Here is a 12,164-nt window from a genome sequence, read left to right on the forward strand (position 1 = left end):
GGCTTCGGCACACTTTAGCATGAGACTTGCAAGTGCAGTAAAATGATTTGCAACTGAAATTGCTGCCATTCAGTTGCAAAGTTGGATGTGGTCATGATCATTTGGTAAGCCACAAGTCCCATTATTAGTAGTAGGAGCTTTTGTGGACTTTTATAGCATTTGTAGGTGACATTTTAGCATCTGCTTGACTCTTCATGAGTTTCCTCCTATTGTGTGCAGAAGTATCCACCAAATTGGCCTTGAATAAGGGAGGAGAGGGGAATCTGGGGATGGAGGACCATGCCATGATAGACATGCAGTCCAAGATTCTTTAGTCCTCAGAATGATACATGGGTAAAATTGGAGATTCCAACGTAGACCTCTTGCTGTAGCGGCACAAAAGAAACCAGGTGTTTAACCTGCCAGTCCATTCATAATTGAAATGTCCTGTGCTAGAAAGCTGACCTCAAATTTTGTATATTGCAGGCATCAACAATTTACAGGATGTGTGGGACACTACTGAAGGAGAATGCAATGTAATGCTGGAGTCTCGGTTTGAGAAGATGTATGAAAAGATCGATTTGACTCTGCTGAATCGTCTTCTGCGTCTAATTGTCGATCACAACATTGCTGATTACATGACAGCCAAAAACAACGTTGTGATCAATTACAAAGTAAGTATGTGAAGGCAAAATTTGAATAGATTATATAGTTGAGTTGGTGCACAGTGTATGAGCTGTGAGCAGGAATAGGAATTGCATGTAATCTCACATCCAGGAACACACATTGGCAATGTATCTAAGTGCCTTTAGTGTTGCGACCCTATTAAAAACAAATTGTTAAAGGTAACCTATATTGCAAGCTTATTCTCATTTTTCAAATGTTTACCCCTCTTGTAGGACATGAATCACACAAACTCCTATGGCATTATTCGAGGACTCCAGTTTGCTTCTTTCATTGTTCAGTATTATGGTCTGGTGATGGATCTGTTAGTCCTAGGTTTGCACAGGGCCAGTGAGATGGCTGGCCCACCTCAAATGCCAAATGATTTCTTGAGTTTCCAAGATGTGGCCACAGAAGCTGCTCACCCTATTCGCCTGTATTGCAGATACATCGATCGCATCCACATTTTTTTCAGGTATGTTGCAACTAAGCACTTTAACAATCGCATTTTCTGAACACTCCATGCATGCAGTTAATTGCTGTTATGTTAATTTTGTTGTAGATTTTCAGCAGATGATGCTCGAGATCTTATTCAGAGGTACCTTACAGAGCATCCAGATCCCAATAATGAGAACATTGTAGGGTACAACAATAAAAAGTGTTGGCCAAGAGATGCCAGAATGAGACTTATGAAGCATGATGTTAATCTGTAAGTAGTCTAGATCTTGCTTACCAGTAAAGCCATTGTTGTGATGTGAGTTCTGCAACATAAAAAAATATTTCCCCATTTTTCATTAGCTGTGTACCATTTCATCGTGTAGATATGCAATGTTGACAAATGCTTTATTTTGCATTCCAAAACATCCCTATTCCAAAGCATTTTAATACAAAAGGTTGCACTTGACCCACTTTGCCTGCACCACTAACATACCTTCTGCAGCCAAAGAAACACAAAGCAGGACAAATGCAACTTCTCCACACATCAAAAGTCTGCAGAATTGTGTTTTTAAAGTGTTCTCCAGATGCAGGAAAACGCATATACAAGAGCCTTTTACAATCTTGCGTGTATACATAAAAAAAAAAAGTGTTTTTTTTTTCTAATGGGGCTGTTCATTTTCCTAAACCTATTATATTGAAAATCGTTTAAAGTCTATACCAGGCTAACTATTTTGTAATCTCTTCTTAGTGGCCGCGCTGTGTTCTGGGACATTAAAAACCGTCTTCCTCGTTCTGTCACTACTGTACAATGGGAGAACAGCTTTGTGTCTGTGTACAGTAAAGACAACCCCAACTTGCTCTTCAACATGTGCGGCTTTGAGTGCCGAATTCTTCCCAAGTGCCGTACAAGCTATGAGGAATTCACTCATAAAGACGGAGTCTGGAACCTGCAGAATGAGGTTTGCTATACATGGTGAATGTAATCAGGGCCAGTGTTAAGATCTTGCTTCTCTCTAGTCATTTTGTTTTAGAGCTCATTCACACTATATGCACAGACAATTCATTTTTCTGCACTAGAAAGATGCAGGTCTTTTCAATGATGCACAGAAAATCATTTTTCATTTCCCTTTTTCAAACTAAAAAAAAGCCCTCGAGTGTGGTGCAGAAAAATGCATTATATATCAATTTTTTTATTGACATGTCAATAAGCTAGTAATAAAAAGGCAATGGCCTGCATTTGTAACTCACAAGACACTGCCCACAATGCCATAACAGAGTACTGTCCCTCACAAGAAAACAATCCATTCTCGTGTGTATGCGCATTAAAAGGGAATGAAGACCTAACATCAATCACATTCCAGTTTTGGCAGCTAGCCAATACAGCCCTAACAGATTATTTATCTAATAATTTATTATTTATATAATAGTTTGAATTGTATTGCCCAATTCTTTTGGTTGTCAGCTTTTTATGGAACTTGTTCAGGACTGTTCTAACCAACAGATGGCATACATTAAAATTACAGTCTGTAGCAGACATGATCCACCTAGTGACTGCAGCCATGTCTTTGTTACTAAATTATATGGACTTGGAAACGTTCAGACATGTTCATACAGTAGAGATGTTTGGACAACTGTGTAGTTGAGTTTTCTATATAGGAACCATAGAATATGCATTTATTACACATGGATGTATTCCCAGAGGTGTCTATATACTTAAAACTATGAGTGATTTTAAATAGTGTTTTTTGTGTGTGTGCGCTAACAAAAACATACAAAACCAAAAGCTTTTAAAGATTTCTGTTCAAATGACCTCAAGGTTTTTTACCTTTTTAATGCATTCTAGCTTCTTTCAAAGTGAAGGAATCCCTGTTTTTCACCGGAGTCTTCATGTTGGAAGATTTCCCCTCTGTTTTTATTCTGGTGAAAAACCAGCGTTTGGGATTTTCCTTCACTTTCACTCTCCTTGAGAACGGTAAACTGGACAAAGAGAGTAAATGTCTCTAATGGGGGTGCAGACAGCAATAAAAGACAGGTTTTCTAATCTCTTTCCACTCTATCCGAAACAAAAAAAAATGTCTTTAACTATACTAAATTAATTTATGGGTGACCTTAGTACAGTGTGAGGGAATCTGTGGCATGTCTGGAGAGACTTATTGTACTGTCGATGTACGTTCTGAGTATTCTTAGCGTAGTAATCAGTTGTCGGATATGCCTGTGTACAAGGTTTGTAGCAGTAGGCCAGACCAATAGTACAGTTTACACCTTCAGTGGAAATGATGCATGGCTTGTAGCATGATATTGAGAAGCCAGTCTCATGCTTTCTCCTATGTTCAACTACAGTTTGCTCTATTTCAAGCATGTTTGATAACTTGAAATCTGGACCCCTTGGGTCAAACCTTTTCTCCCACCTACTATTTATAGACTTATATTTAACTTGCGATTTAGTTGGATAATGGTGTGAAATACCCCAAGCAGACTACAGGATACCCAAACAAACCCCCACTATCCCCTGCCCCTCCCTATCTTCTTCCATCTCTCTTCTGTCTTTTCATAAGAGGGCCAATTATAGCGAGGTTACTATTATACCATGCTGTCCTGCCACTTATAACCTTGAGTGTTTGCAAATATGTTTTTTGAGTGATAACTCACTTGCTTCATGTCTATTCTACTCAGCTGTTTGCATCTCACTTGTTATGTCCTTGTTCTAAAACATTTGGCCTTGCATTATTTATTTATCTAGTTAACACTGTAAAACAAAGATTTATTGAAATTAAAATAGTAACTGTAGGCTTGTGGAAGTCTTTGTGATATGACCTTTTGGGAGGTATTCCTGGGAATAAACTGCTAGCTGCAAAACTGGAGTTCAGTTTGTATTGTATTTTATTTTACAACTGTGGTTGGTGCAAGAAGTAATTGCTTTCATGGCTCTTTGCTTTGGCTGCCTGCTGCACTTGACTTGGGGTATAGGCTAATATCTTGCTTTTGTAGGTGACCAAAGAACGTACAGCTCAGTGTTTCCTGCGAGTGGATGATGAGTCCATGCAGAGATTCCACAACAGAGTTCGTCAAATTCTGATGGCTTCAGGATCCACTACATTTACTAAGGTAGGTTGTAATTTATAGTATAGCAAATATTTTCAGCCAGTGTTTAGTCAGTTTTTAATGTTTATCTGCTAAGCCCTGGTTCACACATATGCTATGCGGGAACTAGCACGGTTCCCGCATTATCTCCCCTGCAAACTGTTGACACTGCCCTCTGCGAACCGCTGCGGTTGTCAATACAAAGTAATGACACCTACAGATCGGTTTGCAGATCAAAGTGCCAACTGTGAATTCGAACAGGAATCGGATTGCATGGGTGTGAAACACCCATGTGATCGGATTCCAGTGTGGGGGGAGGTTCCTTCACTATTTTCATGCAAATCCAATGAGTTCACAGACATCGCATGTGAGCTGCACAGCAATGCGGGTGCGAATCGCATACAATGTCTGACATGGCATATGTGTGAACCCAGGCTGACTCAACTTTATAGGATTTGGCTGAGCTAGATTGCTCATGCACACGCAAGATTTTATTGGTTATTTTATCAATGTTTGCATCAAAGGTACTAATTTTGTTTGTTTTCTCAGATTGTGAACAAGTGGAATACTGCCTTGATAGGCCTGATGACTTATTTCCGTGAGGCTGTGGTAAACACACAGGAGTTGCTTGATCTGTTGGTGAAATGTGAAAACAAAATCCAAACCAGAATTAAGATTGGTCTGAACTCTAAGATGCCCAGTCGTTTCCCTCCTGTGGTCTTCTACACTCCCAAAGAGCTTGGTGGTTTAGGAATGTTGTCTATGGGACACGTGCTTATCCCACAGTCTGACCTCAGGTAACGTCTTTTTTAATCAGTGTAAATTATATTTCATTGATTTGTGTAGCTTGTTTAATAAACTCCAGGTTGTTCATACTCTTAAAGGAATATGTATAATACTGTTCATTGTTTTGTTTCTTCGTAACCTCATTTAACAGGTGGTCAAAGCAGACAGATGTTGGCATCACCCATTTCCGCTCAGGTATGAGTCATGAGGAGGATCAGCTGATCCCTAACTTGTATCGCTACATTCAGCCCTGGGAGAGTGAGTTCATTGACTCTCAGCGAGTCTGGGCTGAATACGCTCTGAAAAGGCAAGAGGCCATCGCTCAGAACAGGTGAATATCCTAAAGCTTGTCCCTTTTGATGCCCAAGTTGTTTGACATAGAACACTTCATTTTTTTTACATTTTTATGTATGCTTTGTTTCAGACGTCTTACATTGGAAGACTTGGAGGATTCATGGGATAGAGGCATTCCACGAATTAACACCCTGTTCCAGAAGGACAGGCACACCCTGGCCTATGACAAGGGATGGAGAGTCCGTACAGACTTCAAACAGTATCAGGTACTAAAAGTCATTAGTTTTAGTTTTGATTACATGATTCTCCATATGCTTCATGCTTCTGTGAATTACACTTTTTTTTTTTTTTTGTTTCCCCTCAGGTACTGAAACAGAATCCATTCTGGTGGACACATCAGCGTCATGATGGAAAGCTTTGGAATTTGAATAACTACCGTACAGATATGATCCAGGCACTTGGAGGCGTGGAGGGGATTCTGGAGCACACATTGTTCAAAGGCACATACTTCCCCACATGGGAAGGTCTCTTCTGGTAAGGTGGTCTACCTTTTTTTTTTTTTGTTCCTTAACCGCTTGCCGACCGCCTCACGCAGATATACTGCGGCAGAAGGGTTCGTACAGGCAGAATCGCGTACCTGTACGCTCCCCTTTTAAGAGGAGGCCAGCGGGTGGGGATACCCGCGATCGCCTCATGGGAAGGAAGAACGGGGAGATGCTAATGTAAACAAGCATCTCCCCGTTCTGCCTAGTGACAGTGTCACTGATCTCTGCTCCCTGTCAGTGAAGCAGAGATCGGTCACGTGTCACACACAGCCATGCCCCTCACAGTTAGAAACACGCCCATAGGACACACGTAACCCCTACACTGCAACCTAGTGGTTAACCCCTTCACTGCCAGTGTCATTTACACAGGAATCGGTGCATTTGTATAGCACTGATTGCTGTATAAATGACAGTAGTCCCAAAAATGTGTCAGAAATGTCCGATGTGTCCGCCATAATCTCGCAGTCACAATAAAAATCGCTGATCGCCGCCATTTAAAAAAAAAAATTAATAAAAATGCCATAAAACTATCCCCTATTTTGTAAACACTATAACTTTTGCGCAAACCGATCAATAATCGCTTATTGTAATTTTTTTTTTTTTTTTACCAAAAATATGTAGAAGAATACGTTTCGGCCTAAACTGTTTTTTTATATATTTTTGGGGGATATTTATTATAGCAAAAAGTAAAAAATAATGCGTTTTTTTTTTTTTTTTTTTTTTCAAAAGTGTCGCTTTTTTTTTGTTAGCGCAAAAAATAAAAAGCTTAGGGGTGATCATATACCGCCAAAAGAAAGCTCTATTTGTGGGAAAAAAAGTACGTCAATTTTGTTTGGGAGCCACGTCGCACGACCGCGCAATTGTCAGTTAAAGCGACGCAGTGCCGAATCGCGAAAAGTGCTCTGGTCAGGAAGGGGGTAAATTCTTCCGGGGCTGAAGTGGTTAACAGTATCTATCAAAGCTGTTTTTAAATATTTATCCCATTGGCTGTTTAACCACCTGCCGACCAGCTGCCGTGGTTATGATGGCAGGTCGGCTCTCCTATGCAAATCGCCATAGCTGTACGCCCGACCCACGGGAGTGTGCTTGAGTGTTGGGCGGACTCTGTCTGCCCGCGATCGTGCTATGGAGAGGTAGAATGGGGATCTGCCTTTGTAAACAAGGCTGATCCCCATTCTGACAAGAGACATGAGAGATCTACTGTTCCCAGTGATCGAGGACAGTGATCTCTGTAATGTCCCTGCCATCCCATTCCCCCCACCCCCGCTACAGTTAGAACACGCTGATGAGGGAACACACTTAACCCCTTGATCGCCCCCTAGTGTTAACCCCTTCCCTGCCAGTGACCTTTATACAATAATCAGTGGCTAGTTATAGCACTGATTGCTGTATAAAGGTCAATGGTCCCAAAAAAGGGTCCGCTCTGTCTGCCGCAATGTCGCAGTCCCACCACAAATCTATCCCCTATTTGCAGACGCTATAATTTTTGCGCAAACCAATCAATATTTACGCCTATTGAGTGATCTCTATCTCTCGCTATATATATATCTATCACTTTTTTTTTTTTTTTTTTTTTACCAAAAATATGTAGAATATATATCAGCCTAAACTGATGAATACTTTTTATTGTCGTTCTTTGTTTATAGCGCAAAAAAAAACCGCAGAGGTGATCAAATGCCACCAAAAGAAAGCTCTCTTTGTGGGAATAAAAGGACGTTAATTTTGTTTGGGTAGAGCGTCGCATGACCACAATAGTCAGCTAAAGCGACCCAGTGCCGTATTGAAAAAAATGGCCTGGTCATTAAGGGGGCAAATCCTTCTGGGGCTGAAGTGGTAAACAAATGAGCTGGTTGGTTGTACACTGGTCAAAATTTTGATCCGTGTGTGGCTGTCTCCACTGCAGCTGCTTATTAGTTGTGCATTCTGACAGCTGTTAATGCAACTATCAGAATGTCCTGGTGGGGGAGGAAGGGTTCCTCTATCCATGTTTGTGTGGCTAAAGGAAATTAACAGTTTATGGCCAGCTTTAGCAGCAAGTCTTGGGACAGTGGTAGATTTTTAATTAGAAAAATTGCACATTTGACAAGCTAATAAACGGGTATTTTACTGAAAAGATCAGTTTGCTGCGGTTAGAGAGATATATCTCTATATTCAAGTGTTTTGCCTTTTCATTTCTATTTTAAACTGAATGGGTTGTTTTACGAGGTGAGGATTTCAGATGTTAAGACCTTTTCATGTGCCATCCATATATTGTTTGTTGCATATATTTTATGCTCGGTCATTGTCAATCTCTTTTTTTTTTTCACCAGGGAAAAAGCCAGCGGCTTTGAGGAATCGATGAAATGGAAGAAACTAACCAATGCTCAGAGGTCTGGTTTGAATCAGATCCCCAACAGAAGGTTCACTCTCTGGTGGTCCCCTACAATCAACAGAGCCAATGTATGTTTATCATTAGAGATGTAAAAGTTGCTGTTGTGTGTGGTTGTTTGTTTTTTTTTGTTTTTTATTTATCTTTGTTTAACCACCCCAGATTTTGTGTTTTGTAGGTGTATGTTGGTTTCCAGGTGCAGCTGGACTTGACTGGCATTTTCATGCACGGCAAAATTCCCACATTGAAGATCTCTTTGATTCAGATTTTCAGGGCTCACTTGTGGCAAAAGATCCATGAGAGCATTGTAATGGATCTGTGCCAGGTGAGTCATTTTAATTTTGTGTGTGCCCTGATTATTTTTATTTATTTATTTTTTATTAATATTGTATAGTTCGGACAAAGTAATTGCTTTTATTTTTGTGGTTCAGGTGTTTGACCAAGAGCTGGATGCACTGGAGATTGAGACTGTCCAGAAGGAGACCATCCACCCCAGAAAGTCTTATAAGATGAATTCATCTTGTGCTGATATCTTGCTATTCGCTTCCTATAAGTGGAATGTGTCTCGTCCTTCTCTACTGGCGGACTCCAAGTACGTTTTTTTTTTTTTGTTTGTTTTTTTTTTTGCATAGTTTTGTTTTACTTGTGTGCTTTTTTTTTTTTTGTTCGTGTTTTTTTTGTAAGATACTGTTTTAGCAAACGACTGCCGAATGTCAACTAGTGGTTTTAATATATGTTCTCCATATAGGGATGTGATGGACAGCACCACAACACAGAAGTACTGGATTGATATCCAGTTGAGATGGGGAGACTATGACTCTCATGACATTGAACGATATGCCCGTGCAAAGTTTCTGGACTACACCACTGATAACATGAGTATCTACCCATCACCTACTGGTGTGCTGATTGCCATAGACCTGGCCTATAACCTCCACAGGTGAGCCAATGTCGCCTTCATGGATATTCACACATCACAGAAGTTATTGGCTGGAATTAGTAAATTATACTTTGTGTGAGCAACCATTTTCTTTCTTTTTCAGTGCTTATGGGAATTGGTTTCCTGGTGGGAAACCTCTTATTCAGCAAGCAATGGCCAAGATAATGAAGGCTAATCCTGCTCTTTATGTGCTGCGTGAGCGCATCCGTAAGGGATTACAGCTGTACTCCTCAGAGCCCACTGAGCCTTATCTGTCTTCTCAGAACTATGGCGAGCTCTTCTCCAATCAGATCATTTGGTTTGTGGATGACACCAATGTGTACAGAGTAACCATCCACAAGGTACAGCTCATATGTGCATGTCACAAATGGTAATACAACATTTTTTATACATCAGACCATTGACATTCCTTTTTTTATTTTATTTTTTCTTCTTTATTTTTAGACATTTGAAGGTAACTTAACAACTAAGCCCATAAATGGGGCTATTTTCATCTTTAACCCCAGGACTGGACAGCTTTTCTTGAAGATTATTCACACCTCTGTTTGGGCAGGACAGAAGCGATTGGGTCAGGTATGTTTTGAAATAAGCCTTAAATAGAACCAGTCTTATCTACATGAGCATCTGCTTTTGAAATATGTTGTTTTAGGACCCTTTCACATGGGTTTGGGGGGAGGGGGCGGACTGAACGGGTCCGCCTGTCAGTTTTTTGTTTTTTTTCAAGTGGATTGGACCCTCCAGTCTCCTATGGAGCAGCGGGTGTCAACCAGCATGTGCCCGTTGACAACCGATCTGATCCTGTCTGCTAAGAACAGACGGATAGGGATCCTCCCCCCCCCCCCCCCCCCCCCATCTGCCTGGATTGGATGGCAGTCAGGTGTTAAAGGACAGGCGGCCCGTTTTCATACAGCCGCCCATAGAGGAGAGCAGGCTGTGTCTGTTCTGCATAAGCGATCTGCCTTCTCAGCAAGGATCAGCGGACTGCCACGTGTGAAAAGAGCCGTAGGGATGTAACTTATGTGCCAGGTTTAGAGTGCATTTAAAATGTAATTATGTTTACTCCCTCCTTTTGTAGTGATTTTCTTAGTTTGTGCTTTTTGTTTCTATAAGAGAGTGAAAATATTGTGGATTTTATTGTCTTCACCACTCTTGTATTAAGACACCTTGACACCCGTGTGTGTGTGTGTGTGTGTGTGTGTGTGTGTGTGTGTGTGTGTGTGTGTGTGTTTGTTTTTTTCCCTTTGGCTGCCACAGACACAAGGCTTATGTCGGGGGGGGGGGGGTGTATACCCATACTCCCATGTATGTTAACATTACAAACCGGCTTTCAGATGGAAGCAGTCTGGTCCTCTACATGATGGCAATAGAGAGTGTAGTGGGGGGCAGTCGCCTATGGACGGTATTGTGTTCCAAAGTTTGACTCTATTTCATGGCCACAAGCATTTTAAGGTGTGACATATTGGGTATCTGTTTGCTTGGCGTAATCTCCCTCCTTTATTTATTGAAAAATTGGCTAATATGTGACAATTGTGTGAACCAAAAATTAATTTTAGTGTATTGTTTACCAAAAAATATACATCTGATAAACTGTTATGCTAATATGTGACCTACAAAATTGGAACTACAACTATTTTATTCTCCAGGCCTAAAATGTCAATTTTATCATGTGTGCAAAAAAAGGCCCTGGCAGCAAGAGGGTTCAGTACAGTAGCATGCACACTCCGGTGCCTGGTGCCAGGAATCTACAGCTTCTTGTAGAGGGCCCTAAAACCTGAAGTGTGCTTTGTGTAGTAAATATTTTATTAAATACAAAGTCAGAGGTTTGCATACCTTCTTCTAACACCCCACTTTCCAGGTAGCTTAGTTTTGAAGGTTACACAAGATAATTAAAGGGGTGCAGCAGATGGCAAGACAAACATTCTTCAGCTAAAACCTCCCTGCAGTCTCCAGGAGGTCAGGCTGTTGCATTGAAATGCTAGTTTTTTTTTAAAGTGACACCAAACTCTGGTTTTATGGGGAAAAAAAACTATTCAAGTATCTATAATTTACTCAAACTATGTTTCATTGCTCTCTGCCTCCTACAAATCTCCAAATATTTGGTTTATTTTGCGATACGGTGATTTGTATTCTTTTAAAGGGTGCTACATTCATTCTCCACTGTATACAGAACATAGCCACCCTCTTGCTAGCTCCTGAGATGTACTTTGGGATTTTTAGTGTGCATAGAACAGTGCTCATGACCGCAACGAAAATTCACTGTTTATTACAAGCAAACAGAAGTGAGGGGGGGAAAGAAGAGGTTCTCGAGTTCAAAGGACGTTTAAAAGGAGATAGAAATACATATTGGGTAACAATTGTATAAAAAATTGATTACAGGGCTGTTAAGTGGAGGATGTGTGTGGAATATTTTTGGAGAATAAGAATATAGTTTAGTGTCGCTTTAAAGCGGTTCTTCAGTCTGAAACAAAATAAGTCAGCAGCTACACAATACTGTAACTGCTGAGTTTTTTAATAGGACACGTTTCTGTCCAGGGATCCTTCCAAAATAGTTTCAAAAGTTGGAGGGTGGAGGAGGCAAACAAGCAGAACCTCCCAATTTATGTGAAGTTCTATTTTAAAGTGATATTAAATTCTTAGTGTGTTTATTTTTTGTATTTATTTTTTTGTTTAGAAATAACCTGCTCTGTGTAATGGTTTTCACACAGAGCAGCCCAGTCCTCCTATCTTGGGTCGCTCGCCGACGCTCCTGGCCTTTCCCTCCTGCTGAGTGCCCCCACAGCAAGCAACTTGCTATGGGGGGAGCTGAGACACTGCTCTGTTGTGTCCATTCAGACTTGGAGCTGCGGCCCAGCCCACACCCCCTCTCCTCATTGGCTTACTGACTTTGACAGTAGTGGGAGCCAATGGTGCCCGCAGCTGTCTCAGCCAATGAGGAGGGAGAGTCCCGGACAGCCAGGGCTCTCATGCACATTGGTGGATCGAGGGGAGGCTGCTGACCACAAGGTTTTTTTTTTTTTTTTTTTTTTTTTTAATGCATAGAATGCATTAGGATAAACTTCTGCCTTTGGAA

The 12,164-nt window shown here is 40.9% G+C and overlaps 1 protein-coding gene across 2 annotated transcripts in view; it reads left to right on the plus strand.

Moving 5' to 3' along the window:
• The window catches only part of PRPF8 (pre-mRNA processing factor 8), a 37,813-nt gene that overhangs the window by 18,558 nt on the left and 7,091 nt on the right, over nucleotides 1-12,164 (plus strand). For both annotated transcript variants that reach the window (XM_073616632.1, XM_073616631.1), the window contains exons 20-34: nucleotides 466-653; nucleotides 879-1,117; nucleotides 1,205-1,351; nucleotides 1,829-2,039; nucleotides 4,069-4,185; nucleotides 4,711-4,958; nucleotides 5,099-5,278; nucleotides 5,372-5,507; nucleotides 5,606-5,775; nucleotides 8,096-8,225; nucleotides 8,333-8,479; nucleotides 8,586-8,746; nucleotides 8,903-9,094; nucleotides 9,198-9,435; nucleotides 9,539-9,667. In XM_073616632.1, coding sequence (XP_073472733.1) covers nucleotides 466-653; nucleotides 879-1,117; nucleotides 1,205-1,351; nucleotides 1,829-2,039; nucleotides 4,069-4,185; nucleotides 4,711-4,958; nucleotides 5,099-5,278; nucleotides 5,372-5,507; nucleotides 5,606-5,775; nucleotides 8,096-8,225; nucleotides 8,333-8,479; nucleotides 8,586-8,746; nucleotides 8,903-9,094; nucleotides 9,198-9,435; nucleotides 9,539-9,667 — 2,633 coding nt within the window. The remainder of the gene's footprint in view (nucleotides 1-465; nucleotides 654-878; nucleotides 1,118-1,204; nucleotides 1,352-1,828; nucleotides 2,040-4,068; nucleotides 4,186-4,710; nucleotides 4,959-5,098; nucleotides 5,279-5,371; nucleotides 5,508-5,605; nucleotides 5,776-8,095; nucleotides 8,226-8,332; nucleotides 8,480-8,585; nucleotides 8,747-8,902; nucleotides 9,095-9,197; nucleotides 9,436-9,538; nucleotides 9,668-12,164) is intronic.

The sequence above is a fragment of the Aquarana catesbeiana genome, linkage group LG02 (assembly GCF_042186555.1).
Source record: "Aquarana catesbeiana isolate 2022-GZ linkage group LG02, ASM4218655v1, whole genome shotgun sequence".
In the NCBI taxonomy this organism is placed as follows: Eukaryota; Metazoa; Chordata; class Amphibia; order Anura; family Ranidae; genus Aquarana; species Aquarana catesbeiana.